This window comes from Littorina saxatilis, linkage group LG13, assembly GCF_037325665.1.
Source record: "Littorina saxatilis isolate snail1 linkage group LG13, US_GU_Lsax_2.0, whole genome shotgun sequence".
In the NCBI taxonomy this organism is placed as follows: domain Eukaryota; kingdom Metazoa; phylum Mollusca; class Gastropoda; order Littorinimorpha; family Littorinidae; genus Littorina; species Littorina saxatilis.
Window position 1 is genome coordinate 22215664 of NC_090257.1, and position 17593 is coordinate 22233256.

The following is a 17593-nucleotide window of genomic DNA, read 5'->3' on the forward strand; positions in this document are numbered from 1 at the left end:
TCTGTGAGTTCGACAGCTACTTGACTAAATAAAAAAAATACAATATTATTGTATTTTCGCCTTACGCGACTTGTTAAGCCATTTTTAAGACCAGACAATCAACTTAGCCGACTTTTTAAACATTGTTGGCAAAGCTGGGACATGAAACTCATTTATTTTTGCCTGTGTTTACCTCCGTGACAGCGCGGAAGCATGATGCTGACATTTATCACCGCTTCTGTTTTCCTTTCTGTGATTTAGGCTGTTTCTTTGTGAGGTTTGCTCTTTACAGTGGAAACATGATTTGTGTCTGTTTATTTGTTCGATAATTGATTTGATTTTCTACTCGTATTTTTTTTATTATTATATAAAAAATATTTGAGGATGAAAGTCGCTTGTTCATTTCAATGCTTGTTATTCTCTCAGGTGCCAGGAGAAAAGGTTCTGTACAACTCTCGCTTACTCTATTACACATGTCGTATGCATAAAGAGCGATTACTTCCCTTTGGTTATTTGATTTCAACTTGTATGCAAAAGTTGCCAAGTTGTGCCTATGATACATTTTTCGTCGATTTTTGTAATTGATACCTTACGTTTTTGTCAGGTTGGGCGGCGGTCACGTGACCCCTGTAAAAAACCTCTTTGATCCGAAAAGTGCCATATAGCCAAGTTGAGTTCGTTTAATGGCATAGAAAGTTTGAACACAATGACACGGGAATGAATGCTTTCGTTTGGGGACGAAAATGGGTGAAATTTGTTTGGGGGTGCACAGTTTAAATATATTCCATGTTCCGACACATGCAAACACAAATGCGGACGAACGAAGGGAGAGACTGAATATCATACCAAAATGTAACGAACAAACACACAACAAAACACACAAAAACATGGAATTTATTCTTGCGCACTAGTCCCTCTTAGCAAAAGCTTACATGAAATTGTTTTCTGTGTTGTGCAGGTTCGGGTACATTTGGTCGGGTGGTGTTGCTACGGAAGTCATGACATTTATTATTGTGCACTGCTCCCTCTCAGCAAAAGCTTACAGGAGTTGTTTTCTGTATTTTGCAGGTACGGGTACATTTGGCCGGGTGGTGTTGGTCTCAACAAAAGCGTACGGCAACTGTTTTCTGTATTTTGCAGGTACGGGTACATTTGGTCGGCTGGTGCTGGTACGGGAGGGACCCAAGTCTTGAAATGTATTATTGTGCACTGCTCCCTCTCAGCAAAAGCTTACAGGAGTTGTTTTCTGTATTTTGCAGGTACGGGTACATTTGGTCGGGTGGTGTTGGTGCGGGAGGGACCCAAGGCGTACCTTGCCCTGAAGGTGATGGCCATAACGCAGGTGATCAAACTGAAACAGATCGAACACATCAAGAACGAGAAGGATATCCTGTCCTCTATATCACACCCCTTCATCGTCAACATGTAAGTTGGGCAGATTTAGCTGCATGTTGTGTGTTGAGTTGGGGGAGGGGGTGTTCGTGTGTGTGTGTGTGTGTGTGTGTGTGTGTGTGTGTGTGTGTGTGTGTGCATGCGTGCGACGGTGCGTGCTTGCTTGCGTGCGTGCGTGCGTGCGTGCGTGCGTGTGTGTGTGTTTGTATGTGTGTGTGTCATACCCAAGTTAGGGCTTAATTTTCTTTTCCCTGTCTGTTCGTTTGTTTACGAAATGCATGTTTGTAGCACATTGCATGGTCACCTTGTTGTTGTTGTTGTTGTTGTTGTTGTTGTTGTTGTTGTTGTTGTTGTTGTTGTTGTTGTTGTTGTTGTTGTTGTTGTTGTTGTTGTTGTTGTTGTTGTTGTTTTGTTGTTGTTGTTGTTGAAGATTATCTTCTTCTTCTTCTTCTTTTTCGTTTTCTTCTTCTTCTACTTCTACTTCTTCTTCTCGTAATGTTGCGTCAAAAGTCTAACAACTACGCTGATGATATCTGCCTCACAGGGTGTGGTCTCACAAGGACAACGTGTTCCTCTACATGCTGATGGAGTACGTACCTGGCGGGGAACTCTTCTCCTACCTCCGCAACATGGGCAGCTTCAACAACCAAACCAGCAACTTCTACGCCAGCGAGATCGTGTGTGCCCTCGACTACCTGCACGTCAAGAACATCGTGTACCGAGACCTCAAGCCAGAGAACCTCCTCCTCGACGTTGACGGCCACTTGAAGATCACGGATTTTGGCTTCGCCAAGGTCGTTTTGGACAGGTGAGAGTGTAGAGAGGAATGAATGGTCTGGCTTATGCTATAGGCTTAAAGATTGATATGTATTAATAGGACGAAGTCGAATTCACGAAGTCTAAGTCACAAAGTAGCAATCTACATCTGGAAACTCACCGGACGACGCTCGCTGCACGAAGCTTTGGCACTGAATCTTCGGTAAAAAGGACTTCGCGAAGTCAACGAACGGCCCAAAAGCTTGTGGAGAAATCTTGCACAGTAGTAAGCCCACCTTTGACATGGGTCCCAGTGATTTGAGACTACAAGATGTCTTTTCCATTCCATTTCTGCACGTACTCCTCCCCCACAAAGTTGGCATGATTGTTGAAAGTGTTCGCAGGGTAAGTGTGTATATATATATTTTTTATTTATTTATTTATTTTTTTGTATTTGCCAAGCACATCATTGTGGGGCTTTTAATCAATAACATGCATCCGTCTACAATGTATCATCATTCATCCTTCAACATGTATATTAAATATGTAAATGGCAAGTATACAAGACATATATTTACAACATTAGGACATAACCGACAGACGGACATATAACATACCGTTCGCCTACAAGTAAGGCCAGAGCATAACATAACATGCAGATTACAATACTGAGAGAGAGAGAGAGAGAGAGAGAGAGAGAGAGAGAGAGAGAGAGAGAGAGAGAGAGAGAGAGAGAGAGAGAGAGAGAGAGAGGGTAATGATGGTGGTGGTATCATTTATAATACTCTTAAGTAATAATACAAATAATAGATTCTTTTTGAACTTCCACCCTACAGTAGTCAAAAGTCACTAAAATACAAGACACCCCTACACCCATAAGATTGGACAGGGTGACAGACAGGTAAGAGGATAAGACAAGAAGACAGACATAAGACATACACACACACTCTTGCCTAAAATCTTTTACAAACCTACAATTTTAAACTGTGGAAAAAGTTAAGCTGAAATGGACACTTCGTCTTGGTCAATAACCTAACATATATTCGCATAGGGTAACCACTTTGACAAAAATTCAACATTTCTATTCCTGATAAAATTCAGTTTCTTTTCAATGTAATATCTTTGTTTTAATATTTTCAAAAAAACACTTAAAAGCAGAACTGAGCCCTGAAGTTTACATTTATAAATATAATATTTTCCTAAAAGAATAATCAAATCTAAAACATTATCAGCGTTCACATTATCATCATTTCCAAATATTATCAATCCTTTTGAAAAAGTCAAATGTTCACAATGTAAACATTCTTTGTGCAATACATTATTCAATTTAATCCAGAAGGTTTTAACAATCATACATTCCCAAAATAAGTGAAACATTGTCTCTTCATGATACCCGCAAAATGTGCAAAGCGGTGAATTTTTAATTTTACACAAATATAAATATTTATTACAAGGTAGAATCCGGTGTAAGAGTCGCAGCTGAAACCACCTTAAACTTACATCAACAGTACTTTGAAAGGGTTTCAAAAAAAATAATTTCCAATTCATATTACTTTCACTGGTGCTATTCCATTGGCATTTTAAAACCGCGGATGGAATAACGTTAGACTGCACAAACACCTTCTTCACAACATGGTTTTCTTTTTTTATCACTGACCACACTCTACTATCCACTGATTCATGCTGACAATTCAATGTCTTAAAATTCAATTTCTTCTGATAGCTTTTCACAGCGGATACAATTCCACAATACAACAAAATATCACTTTTAACATTAGGAAATAATTCAGTAAACTCTTGATAATTCAAATATTTACCCTCCAAATTTACTAAATGTTTCACATATACAATTCCTTCTTCATGCCAACTCTTATAATAGATGCTTCTTTTACCTCTCACTATGTTATCATTATAAAAAAGACATTCGTACAAAAATTCATCAATATTAACAGGTAAACATTTTGCATATAACTTTTGATAATGCTTTAACGCATCTTGCCAAAACTTGTTTTTCACCGTATTTTTCAACAATTTTATATGATTGCTACCAACCAGATTCACAATATTTAGTTCTATATACATATCCATAACAAATCTCTTCAAACATGAATCACCACAAACAACTTTTCGCATCTAATCAATCTTCAATGTTGACAAAAATACATAAATATTCACCATATTTAACCCCCCTTCTTCAAGGGGTTTACACACTACTGTCTTTTTAATTTTTGCTCTTTTACCACTCCATACAAAATCAAATAACAACTTATCCAATTCTTTCAATAAGTTATTATCAGGATCGGGCAGACACATAAACAAATGTGTAATCTTTGACAATACAAGGGTTTTAATAACTATTATTTTACCTAGTGGGGTAAGATGTCTCTTTCCCCATACATATAAAATCTTTTTAATATCTTGTGTGTATATATTGTATGAAAAGCATATATGAATATTGTGTAAACAGAACATGTGGTGATTTGTGTCCGTATGGTTTATTGTTTTATATAGGTTGTACATTTAATTGTTCTATTCTGTAAATGTTCTTTTGTAAAGGGCCTAGAGCCATAGGTTAATAGGCACTTACAAATGTCCAGTTATTATAAGATCGTTGTCCTCTTTCTTTTAGCAGATATGGTAGCTTTGTTTGCAAAGGCATGTCTATCAAACCCAGCTAAAGGCTTTTGTGTTTTTGTTTGTCAAAATTAACACGTACAAGTAGGTATTGCAATACAGCTATTCTCGCATGTAGTAGTTTCAGTAAAATGGAGATTTCATCATCCAAACCTGACTACGTCGCTTCAGCCACAGCTTACTTAAGTGCAAGCATAGATATGAATGTATATGAATAAGATTTCTTTTTATATAACAAGATATGAGTAAAAGGAAAATCATGTCTACTTTACTCTCTCTCTCTCTCTCTCTCTCTCTCTCTCTCTCTCTCTCTCTCTCTCTCTCTCTCTCTCTCTCTGTCTCTCTCTGTCTCTCTCTGTCTCTCTCTCTCTCTCTCTCTCTCTCTCTCTCTCTCTCTCTCTCTCTCACTCACTCACACACGCACTCAACCTTACCCGAATTCGAACAAGCAAGCCATGTCAGCCGGTGCAGAATAGAAAACCATGAATCGTTTTAGATAAGCCACACGTTGACATCAGTATTCTCTAACTCCATCAGCGTATTTTTGACAGGCTTGCGATTTTGGGCAATGAATGTATCGCGTTTCTGTGGGCATGCAAGGTATAGAATGGCAACTCTGGAGGATTTATGTTGAGCCATGGAATGACGCTGAAAGTGTCAGTGCTGTCGAGGCCTGAAACAAACTTGTGCGAGACGTATTGTTGAAGGGATCGAGTCTCGTTGCAAGCACAGGTGTCGTTTGTCATAACTCTATGAATAAATGAATAAGTAAGTGAATGAAAAAGTAAATTAAAAGATATTTAAATAAATAGGTAAATAAATAAAAGGATAAATATAAAGATAAATAAATAGATAAATACATAGATAAATAAATAAATAAATAAACAATTGAGTAAAAAAAAATTTAAATTGAGTAAGTAAGTAAGTAGGTAAATAAGTAAGTAAATGGATTGGTGGATATATGAATTAGTAATACAATAAAATAAATATGTATACAGGTGAAGGAGCTTTACGGATGAGATTTCATAAAGAGAGAGAGAGAGAGGGATGGATGAAAGGCTTGATGGATGTATGATTTGGTGGGTATGTATGGGAAAATAGACAAGGATATTAGCATACAGGCATGCAGACATAAGGCCTAAAAAAAAAATAGGTGTGGTTACGGTAACCCGACCTACCCTATTTTTAGGGGCCGATCCTATAACTTTTTATTACATTTGTCAAAAAAAAAAAAACGAGTGCAAAAAACGCAATGAAAGCGAAAGCGCCCGAGTCGCACACTTATTTCCCTGTCAGGTACTGAGGTTTAATTTGTACACATTAGAAAAAAAAGTTTAAAAAAAAAAGTGATTGCCTACAAGTCTACCTACCCTATTTTTTTTGGCTATGTTACCGTAACCACACCTATTTTTTTTTTGGCCTAAGCTTACACGCGATATTTGGTGCAAGAACGTTACACAGTGCATGCTGCCAGCGGTTCCTGCAGCAGCCAAAGCAGACTCGGAACAAAGCATCTATCATTAAATGTTCGCTCTTGTGTCGTTGTGTTTAGCCGGCACACCGGCATAAGTCTATTTTGGGATGCACACAACCCGTGTTCCAAACAAAAAAGCGCCGTTTGCAGTGCACTGTCTTGTCATAACAAACACGTGCAAACCTAGCTTTGTTCCAGCGGTTTTATCTTTTTTTTAATGACTGATGCGTCAGCAGTTTTTGACCTTTTACTACGTTTGTAGATTTGCTGAAGGTCTTGTGACGAACACTGCTTGAGAATGAGCTGTTCATGTAGTGTGAGAATGACCTTTTAGATGCCGTATCAGTTTACAACCAAACTCGAAAATGGCAAGTTAAATGTAAGGAATATTTCTCATGACCCCGCGTTTAGAACTATTCTTCACCAGCCAACACCATCGCTATTCTTCGTTCTGTTACAGTGAACTCTTAGCTAGATCGGGGGCATTTCTGGCGCGATCCGGCGCTGCTGAAACAGTCGCACACAAATAAAAAGATCTGAGAATGCTCAATTTCCCACCTTTGCACACAAATTGAAATGTCATTATACAGATAACAGCGGGTAGACCTTTCCCACCCCTCAAAGCATAGATCAGAATATCAGTGCTCGACCTTTCAACTTTACCTGCAGACCTTACCTGTGTACACCTCATCGCAGCTGTGTCTATTTTGGTCTCAGTGTTGGAGTCTGGCAGCTGTTCTGGCACCGCCACGGTCGGCACAAGCACTGTTCCGGGTGCCAGGGGGCTATTTCAGAACCTTAATCACCTTCAACTGGGCCGAGATGCACACGTAGATAGACGATGATGAACTCCGAAATTTACTCCAGTGTGCTAAGATAAATGATGATGACTGGGAGGCATTGAAAACAGATATGCACACATAGCTAGACGATGATGCACTACGAAATTAGTTTACTGTGCGTATACGCAAAGATAGATTATGCGTGAAGGGCATTGAAATCAGCGCATTAAAAACAGAGATGCACACAAAGTTGAACGACGAAGCACTCCGATATCTAGGGGCGGGGATATAGCTCAGTTGGTAGCGCGCTGGATTTGTATTCAGTTGGCCGCTGTCAGCGTGAGTTCGATCCCAGGTTCGGCGGAAATTTATTTCAGAGTCAACTTTGTGTGCAGACTCTCTTCGGTGTCCGAACCTCCCCCCGTGTACACTACATTGGGTGTGCACGTTAAAGATCCCACGATTGACAAAAGGGTCTTTCCTGGCAAAATTGCTTAGGCACAGTTAATAATTGTCTACCTATACCCGTGTGACTTGGAATAATAGGCCGTGAAAGGTAAATATGCGCCGAAATGGCTGCAATCTACTGGCCGTATAAAATTTCATCTCACACGGCATCACTGCAGAGCGCCTAGAACTGTACCCACGGAATATGCGCGATATAAGACTCATTGATTGATTGATTGATCTACTCTAGTTTAAGTGATGCTTGGGGGACATTGAAAACAGATATACACATATAGATAGACGATGATGCACTCAGAATCTTCTCCAGTGCTTATACGCTTAGATAAATGATGCTTGTGGGCATTGAAAACAGATATGCACATAGATGGAAGAAAATGCACTCCGACATTTATCTACAGTGCTTATTGGCTTATTTAAATGATGCGTGTGGAACATAGAAACAAGATGTAAACACATACATAGGTAGTGATGCACTCCGAATTTTACTATTCAATGAACTAAGATAATTGATGCGTGACGGTGTGGGGCCGCATTGAACATTGTTATGCACACAAAGATAGACGATGATGCACTCCCAAATTTACTCCAGAGCTTATGCACAAAGATAAATTATACGTGCGTGTTGGGCATTGCAAACAGATATGTACACATAGAGTGACGATGATGCACTGTGAAATTAAGTCCAGTGCTTCTACGCTTAGGCGTGTATGGAGCATTGAAATAAGACCCTGACGGGCGCAGTGGCGTGGTGGTAAGACGTCGGCCTCCTAATCGGGAGGTCGTGAGTTCGAATTCCGGTCGCTGCCGCCTGGTGAGTTAAGAGTGGAGATTGTTCCGATCTCCCAGGTCAACTTATGTGCAGAGCTGCTAGTGACTTAACCCCCTTCGTGTGTACACGCAAGCACAAGACCAAGTGCGCACGAAAAAGATCCTGTAATCCATGTTGGAGTTCGGTGGGTTATGGAAACACGAAAATGCCCAGCATGCATGCCTACTCAACGAAAGCGGAGTGAAGCTGACTATGCTCTCAGAGTATAGTTTGGGGAACCCAAATGGGCAAACGAGCTCACACGTAACCAGAACATTCTGGAATGCTGAAGAAGAAGAAGAAATAAGACCCAAAGCTTGAAAATATTTTCGATGTGACTGAACCAAGCTATGATAATTGAGCCGAATATACATGCTTTTTCTGCCAAACGAAGGATGTTGATTTACTCAGGCGATTTTTTCTCTGGCGATTTTAAAGTGAATGAGGTTTAAGGGGCATTGATAGCTGGTGGAAAATCGGTCATTTTTCTGAGGCCATAGGCAAAAAGGCAAGACGAATCTTTTTATAGCGCATTTTCTAACAGAAAGATTGTGATCTAGCTGCTTTGAACCTAATTCGTGGCTACGATGAAGTAAATACACGATGAAGGGAAAATAGCAACACCATTGTTTTGGCACAGTGTATATTTTGGGGAGGGATACGTCAATACGTTTTTTTTGTTTTTTGTTTTTGTTGTTCTTCTTCTTGGTTATTGCCTTTAAGGAACACACTCACCACTTTAGTTCATATCTTGTTGTTGTTTCTGAAATATTTGTTGTTGTGGTGTTTTGTGTGTTTTATAAGAATAAACGATGGAATTAAACATTGTTCAACCAATTCAGTGATCATTCTGAGAAGGACGAACAGATATATCATGGTTTCGTCTGAAATGTGTGCCAAGCTTCCGATTATAAGAACATGATCGTCACGAATGTAGTGCTAGAGGCATTGATAAGAACAGAGTATAATTCGTAGAGTTCTTTTAGAGATAACTATGTGAACAACAACCACAATTGTGTTTGTTTTGTTTTTAACCACGATTGCGAAGAATACAGTTGTCATTTGCTAATACACGTGCAAACAAAATAAAGACAAGATCTGAACAAGGCATGCGAAGCTGATGACCTAGCTATATGTTCAACCTATGGAAATGAAAACAAGGTCAGCTAAAATACTTCCCACTTCTCACATACAGAAAGCAGTTGTACTTTTGACTCCTAATATGTGTATATGTCGTGATAAGTTCACGGAATTGCCAAATTCGCGGAATCGGCAAAATTCTTGCCCATTTCGCGTCATCGGCAAAACGCGGCCCATCACGCGAAATCGGCAGCGTTTTGCTGAAAATGCGTTAAGGCTTCTAAAATGTGCCCACTCGCAAAAGCGGCAGCCAGTCTGTAACTTTTACAGTCACCAGAACATTGCATTAACATTACTTTACCTCCCTTTTGTGGTTTTTATGGTCTTTGTAGGGCATAACTCCGGAAATGCACGAAAACTACACATTTTGCCATAACTTGCCATAACTTACTTATTATTGCGATATTTATCCATTGGAGTATATGTCTGTCTGAGTGTGATGATATCCCAGGCATCTGATAACTTTTAAAACCAAAAAGTGGCTGCCGATTTCTCAAAATGGGCAATGTTTACAAGCTTTTACGCGAAATGGGCAAAAATGTTGCCGATTCCGCGAATTCGGCAGTTCTGTGATTTTGGCACGACATATATATGTGTTTGCTTGTTTGTTTGCTTAACGCCCAGCCGACCACGAAGGGCCATATCAGGGCGGTGCTGCTTTATAACGTGCGCCACACACAAGACAGAAGTCGCAGCACAGGCTTCATGTCTCACCCAGTCACATTATTCTGACACCCGACCAACCAGTCCAAGCACTAACCCTATAATGCCAGACGCCAGGCGGAGCAGCCACTAGATTGCCAATTTTAAAGTCTTAGGTATGACCCGGCCGGGGTTTGAACCCACGACCTCCCGATCACGGGGCGGACGCCTTACCACTTGGCCAACCGTGCCGGTCCGACATATATATGTGGGAGACTATTCATATTGTGAGTAAAAGCATATGGTTGGATCTGTAATGATTTACACAATGGTGGACATAAAGATTTAAGCCTCAAATTTATTGGGCGAAGTCTACTTTACAAAGCTCGCTGCACGAAGGTATTACACTTAATTTTCGGTAAAAAGACATCGCGAACTCAACTTACAGCCTTGACGCGGGGAAAAGTATCCTTATACACTACGTCCACCAGGAACAAACGAGCTGCACAGATTACATTAAACAGTTGGAGTATTCTTCGCGAAACTGTAAACGTTTTTCAGGGGGTTGATTTCGTTTTCCAACTATTCATGTTAGTGTTGCAGGATATGGTAAATAACGTGGGAGTGAAAGATGTGACGTTGTTTGTGCTAATTCCTTTTTGAAACCGAATTCCTAAGTAACCCCTTTGTTGTAAACATTCGATACCAAGAAGGCTTAAGGCCAGCTTCCAAAGTGAAAAATGACAAAAAACGTGTTCAAATCTTTCTGCCATAGCATTTCAGAAACACTACTGATCTTTCCCATTTTTGGTTCATATATTCTTCAAGTGTGTCTGAGCGCTCAGACATAATTCAGTTAAGTGTAATAGAAAGTTTTGATGTTTAAAAAATAAAAAAAAATTAAATATAAAAAAACACCATGACGAACATGTATGATAATCATTTCCCAAATAACTCTTAATGCAAGACAGATACAGACATGAAATTTTACACACTTACCACAAATTGAGCACTAAACAGTGCGCTACTTTTACAAAAGTGTATTTTGCAGAATTTTATTATTTTTGATATTCTGAAATTATGACTTTTATGTGACTCTCATATAGGGATGTTTACATTTGCTCTAATGTTCCAATAAAATAGCAAAATGTGCCTTTGTTATCAATCATGCAGCACACACAATTTTATTTGATTTCATTAAATAGTTTTTTTAGATGTGTGGGAAATAGTGACGGTATGTGTGTAAAACGCGTTTTTGAGAAAAACGAGTTTGACGTTTAAAGCCATATGTACTCGATGACTATACACGCTAATTGCTTTACCAACAGCTGGAGACATGCTAAATTAAGTTCCCTGCAAAATATTGTGGTCTAGGACCCCTTCAATGTTGAGATATGTTAATTTTCATTTTGATCTGGATCGTCCTATTTATAGATTTGCCAACAGAGGTAGCGTTGACGCAAGGGAAATAACTCCGCGTCTTTGTTTACATCCACAGTTTTTGAGACTCTAAAACAAGCTGTAATGCATGTATATGGTCCGCGCATGGCGACATATCGTCATTACATGGTCTTATGGTGCGTTTGACATCGATTATGGGCAAACTACACTTTGTAAACACGGGAGCGCGTACATATGCCTTTAAGATAACTTTAATATGACTGTTGTGCATGAGTCAGATGAGAATGCCTTTATTTTTTTGGTTCCAATATACACTTTGGGGCAAAAGAAATGCTCACCTTATCTACTCATGGGCCCCAGCAAGGTAAAATTCCTCCCGATTCTCATTTTGTCCTGCTGTCTCATATATGCGCGGATCTTCCTGGCAAACTTTGCGGCGTCAGATGCTTGAATCTGTGCTCCTCTGGCACGATTTCGGTCAATTTGCTGGAAACACAGTCTTGTCCATTTGCCTACATCCAGTCCAAGTTTTTCAAACATAGCAAAGCGTCCACATTCCTCATCATTGAAAACAATGGTGGCATCATCTACAGCCAGTCGAATCCTCTTCTTGCCGACAAAGATGGTCTTGGGGCACCGCTGCCATATCACATTGTGAAATGACTCATTTGTATTTTGTGAGCCACCATGTAGACACTTTCTGAGCAGAGAATCCTGTGACAGAGTTTCAAACACTGGCTGGATGGCATCAGTCACATAATCAGGAAGAGCATTCTTGTCTGGGTCTCCTTTGCCTGTTTTTGATGGACACCAGTTCCCACAATAGCGATGATCCCTTCGCCTGTGACGCCAGATAGCCCAGATATCCTGCCTCATCTATGTTTCCAACATTGTTCCTTATAGCAGCTCCATAGTGACCCTGCATTTTCAAAATTGCCTTTTTAGTCAACCCCCCTTTCCCCCCAATCCCTTTCACTGTTTTGCCATTGTTCTGGAAAGTCTGTGTCTTCAATGCGCTCACCTTGTTAGTCAAGTGGCGCCCCATACGTTTCTGAACGTGACCACAACATTCTAATTTGTTAATATCAACACCAGGATATACTGCAGAAAAAGCATTTTTCAAATTGGAGAATGTTTTACTATCCCCATCTCCAAGAAAATTGACATAACGCAGTCCATGCAACCGTTCTGAGCGACGAAACACTGACTCTGCCCCTGCTGGTTCCATCGCAGCTGCTGAACCTGTGTGATTTTGGTCACATTCCCCTTTGGCTTTGTCAGTTGTGTTCTTGCTGCCATACTTCAAAGTCTGCTGCCTGTTTTTTCTTTTTCTGTTTTTTGCAGGAGTTACAGTAATTAGAAAGGACAGCTGTGTCCAACACTTTTGAGTTCTGGCCATTCACACTGAGAACAGTGACGACACCATTTTTAAAAAATACAAATAACATTTATGTGTTGATCGATTCTGGTTAGAATTCCTTTTAGTTCTTTCGATTGAACGCACACAAACTTGCACTATTTTGTAGTCTCGGCTGGCCGCCTAAATTTGAATTTTTGTCGGCCTCTGACGTCACATGGCTCAAAGAAGGAAACTCCAATGTTCAATCGATATGTTCTGCGCGAACTTAGAATCCGGTTTCATTCTAGAATGGACCGGGTCCAGGTTGGAATTCTAACCCTGCGCAAGTACAGGGGTGCCATTCTAGAATGAAACCCTTGAATAAAGGGGGCCGTAATGTTTGTAGGTAAGACAGAGTTGTCTTCCCTTGAATTATCTCCACCTGCACCTTCCCTTTGATAAAATGGGGCTGATTTGTCTACCCCTGAAAAAAATCCTTTGGCGATCTTGCGATGTCATGTCATGTCAAGAAAGTTGACACTCCTGAGTACGCAATAAACAAAGGCAGACCATAGCAAGGGGGACTACCAGGGCGGTAATGTTTGCAGGGCAGTTGTTTTTGTGATGAGAGCCGGTTGCGGCCGCTTGCAATGTCAGCGCTGTCTCCCTCTCGGAAATGTCCGGTTTTTTGACAATTTTTTTGACAGACAGACAGACAGACGGTCAGACCGACTAACCGACAGACAGACCAACAGAAGGACAGAGTGAGTTATAGAGCTGTTGTCACAGGTTTAAAAAAAAGTTGACATTATATCTTCACAATTCAGAAGACCAACTTCATGTATATGAATAAGATTAAAAGTTACAAGCGAGATCGGCAAAACACTGTCAGTCCGGAAATTTCCGTTCGTAGCGATCAGTGCTGAGTGTCTCTCAAAATCGTAATCACTTTCAGAACATCACAATCCCAATTCACGATGTCTTTGAGTAAAGTGTAAAAAACCCGAGAAAAAAAACCCAACCAAACACACAAAAAACAAAAACAAACAGAAAATCCACATTTGTGGCTTTGGCTGTGTGATAGTCTAACTGAAATGACTATTCCAACTTGGACCCAAATTCCAACCTTGCGCACGGCCGATTCTAGAATGGACCAGCAACAAGGGTTTCATTCTAGAATGGCACCCCTGTACTTGCGCAGGGTTAGAATTCCAACCTGGACCCGGTCCATTCTAGAATGAAACCGGATTCTAAGTTCGCGCAGAACAGATACATGTATTCGTGTTTGGTTTACCTTTAGGTCGAACCAGGTTCTTAGTTATTCTTGAACATGAGTACTCACACGGACAGAAGTACACCTTTAAACAGAAGAGAATCTAGAAGAATCCTTGCTAGAGAAAACAAATGTTACATATTCCGTTAACCCCCAACGAGAGACTCTAAGGTGAGGGTATTTCTGACCCTAATGAGCCCATGGCTAGTTACCGTCGGGTGTATTTCCACCCATCATTATGTAATGGGCAGCAGGGAGCTGAAAAGAGTGTCACTCTCTCCTCTTACTTTCTCAACACAACACGCTCAGGAAAATATTAGATTACTCGCTTTGCCGAAGTAGGGGTATTTTGGTGGGTTGTGTGGGGTCTGTTCATGTTTCGGGGGGGGGGGGGGGTGTTGTCGGGGGGGGGGGGGGTTGGTGGCCTTGTTCTTTACTTTCTCCCTGCTTATCATCGGTTGGGATGTGCTTCTTGGGTGGTCAGTATTTGGCGCTGGTTTTGTGAGGTAGAGGTCATGAGAGGTGACGGAATGCGGGTGCTTGATTGGCGTAGAGTTGCAGATTCACGTAACGGAGTTTATAACTGATATAGTGACTTGTCTTTTAATTGAGGTAATTTTGCTTCTTCCACCACAAATCAAACAAACAGAAACGACATTGGTGGTATTTCAAAGCTATTGTAGACAGTCAAACACTACGGAACTAAATACCGGCACGGTGGCCTAGTGGTAAGGCGTCCGCCCCGTGATCGGGAGGTCGTGGGTTCGAACCCCGGCCGGGTCATACCTAAGACTTTAAAATTGGCAATCTAGTGGCTGCTCCGCCTGGCGTCTGGCATTATGGGGTTAGTGCTAGGACTGGTTGGTCCGGTGTCAGAATAATGTGACTGGGTGAGACATGAAGCCTGTGCTGCTTCTTCTTCTGCGTTCGTGGGCTGAAACTCCCACGTACACTCGTGTTTTTTGCACGAGTGGAATTGTACGTGTATGACCGTTTTTTACCCCGCCATTTAGGCAGCCATACGCCGTTTTCGGAGGAAAGCCTGTGCTGCGACTTCTGTCTTGTGTGTGGCGCACGTTATATGTCAAAGCAGCACCGCCCTGATATGGCCCTTCGTGGTCGGCTGGGCGTTAAGCAAACAAACAAGCAAGAATACGGAACTAAATATAGTTAGAGAGAGAGAGAGAGAGAGAGAGAGAGAGAGAGAGAGAGAGAGAGAGAGAGAGAGAGAGAGAGAGAGAGAGAGAGAGAGAGAGAGAGAGAGAGAGAGAGAGAGAGAGTTGAATTGAATTGAAATTTATTTTACGAGGGTGACAGAATAAGCAATGTATACATGCTTTTTTACATCCGGCCCTCGCCCATTGAGGGGTAACAAACAAGAAGAAATAAAAGATAAGTTTAACTATAGTACAAATGACATATTTACCATAATTAACATGTCAAGCAACCAATAAGACATTTTAAGATGCATTAGGATTCTTTAGCAATGCTTGAAAATTATATATAACAGAGAAATATGTGTTTGTATAAAAATAAAAATCCTTCATGTATTATATATAATCATGTTTTTCAATATAATCAGAGAGTACAGTTATATTTTGCCAGCTGCTTGATAATATTTCTTATAAGTTTTGTAAAAGAAATAGCATGTAATATTCCTTGAAAGATGTTTCATGAATTCGTAATTTAATTATATTTGGAATGGCGTTCCACATAATTGCTCCAGAATATGATAGACTCGACTTGTACAGGTCAATTCTTGGAGTTGGGGTAATTAATGTGTTACATTTTCTATCATGATTTATTTTGAAATTTGAGGCAATGAGTGTAGGTGTATTCCCTGACATAATTCGATACATCATCACACCTTTGTTATATGCAAATCTATCTTTGATAGGAAGAATTTGCAATCGTTTATAATCAGTCATGGAAAGAGATGTATTTTTGAGTCACTTGAGAAAATGTGACTCTATGTAATCGGTCAGTGTTAGTCTGTCCGGCCGGCCGGCTGTCCGGCCGGCCGGCCGTCCGTAGACACCACCTTAACGTTGGACTTTTCTCGGAAACTATCAAAGCGATCGGGCTCATATTTTGTTTAGTCGTGACCTCCAATGACCTCTACACTTTAACGATGGTTTCGTTGACCTTTGACCTTTTTCAAGGTCACAGGTCAGCGTCAAAGGAAAAATTAGACATTTTATATCTTTGACAAAGTTCATCGGATGTGATTGAAACTTTGTAGGATTATTCTTTACATCAAAGTATTTACATCTGTAGCCTTTTACGAACGTTATCAGAAAAACAAGGGAGATAACTAGCCTTTTCTGTTCGGCAACACACAACTTAACGTTGGGCTTTTCTCGGAAACTATAAAAGTGACCGGGCTCAAATTTTATGTGAACGTGACTCCCAGTGACCTCTACACTTTGACGTCTGCTTTGGTGACCTTTGACCTTTTTCAAGGTCACAGGTATGTCTTGAAGGAAAAAAATTGAAATATCATATCTCTGAAACTATTCATCGGATTTGATTCAAACTTTATAGGATTATTCTTTACATCAAATTATTTACATCTGTATTGTGTTGTGAATAGCAATTTCTTCCTGTCCATCTGATGCCTCATATAATATTCAGAACTGCGAAAGTGACTCGATCGAGCGTTTGCTCTTCTTGTTTAAAATAATCAATTTAACAGCTCGTCTATGTAAACTGCCCAAGTGTTTCAAAGAATTTGCACTTGCAGAGTCCCACACTGTGGAAGCATAGTCAATAGCTGACTGAATATGTGCCTGAAAAAACAGTTTTCTTGTGCGAAGATCTAAAAAGTGTTTGATTTTTGATAACTGAAATATTTTTTTGGATGTGTTTTTACAAAGTGTATCTGCATGTTTTGACCAAGACAGGTTATTGTCAATAGTTATTCCCAAGACTTTATGGCTATCAACTTCGGTAACATCTTGATTTCGTATTAGCAATGTCGGAAATCCAGATGTTAGATTTTGTCTTTTTTGCCTCGTGGTAAGTAGCATGCATTTTGTCCCCGAGTACGCTACTACAAGGGTCCAGCAGACTTTAATTGTGTGTCTGTGTGTCTGTGTGTGTGTCTCGACTTAACAGCTTATTGCTGGGAAACTACTGGGCGCAGTTCGTTCAAAAGTTGATACACTAACTTGATAATAGGTCCGATTGATCGTATTAAAACTTCATAATGTTACCTGGGACCTAAATGCGAAATAAACCACAAAAAAAACGACTTGGCGGTGGGAGCAGAGATCTGTAGTATCTCTGGTGGGAGGAATTCGCGGTGCAACAGCCAGCCAGGCAGTCTGATAGAACGGTGCAAGGTCTCGGCAAACCAAGACTATGCCATACTCGTAGCAAAGCCGCCGAATGGTACCGTAAACCAAGAATAGTGACGTAAGAAAATAGAATGTCGTCTTTTGATTTGGAACGTGACGTGATTTAGAATGGAGATGTGGTAGTCAAGTGTGTGTGTGTGTGTGTG

At 40.4% G+C, this 17593-nt stretch overlaps 1 protein-coding gene across 1 annotated transcript in view; it reads left to right on the top strand.

Moving 5' to 3' along the window:
* Positions 1-17593, top strand: part of LOC138946121 (cAMP-dependent protein kinase catalytic subunit PRKX-like) — a 38529-nt gene that overhangs the window by 9920 nt on the left and 11016 nt on the right. The window contains exons 2-4 of the mRNA XM_070317625.1: positions 938-943; positions 1239-1404; positions 1916-2179. Coding sequence (XP_070173726.1) covers positions 938-943; positions 1239-1404; positions 1916-2179 — 436 coding nt within the window. The remainder of the gene's footprint in view (positions 1-937; positions 944-1238; positions 1405-1915; positions 2180-17593) is intronic.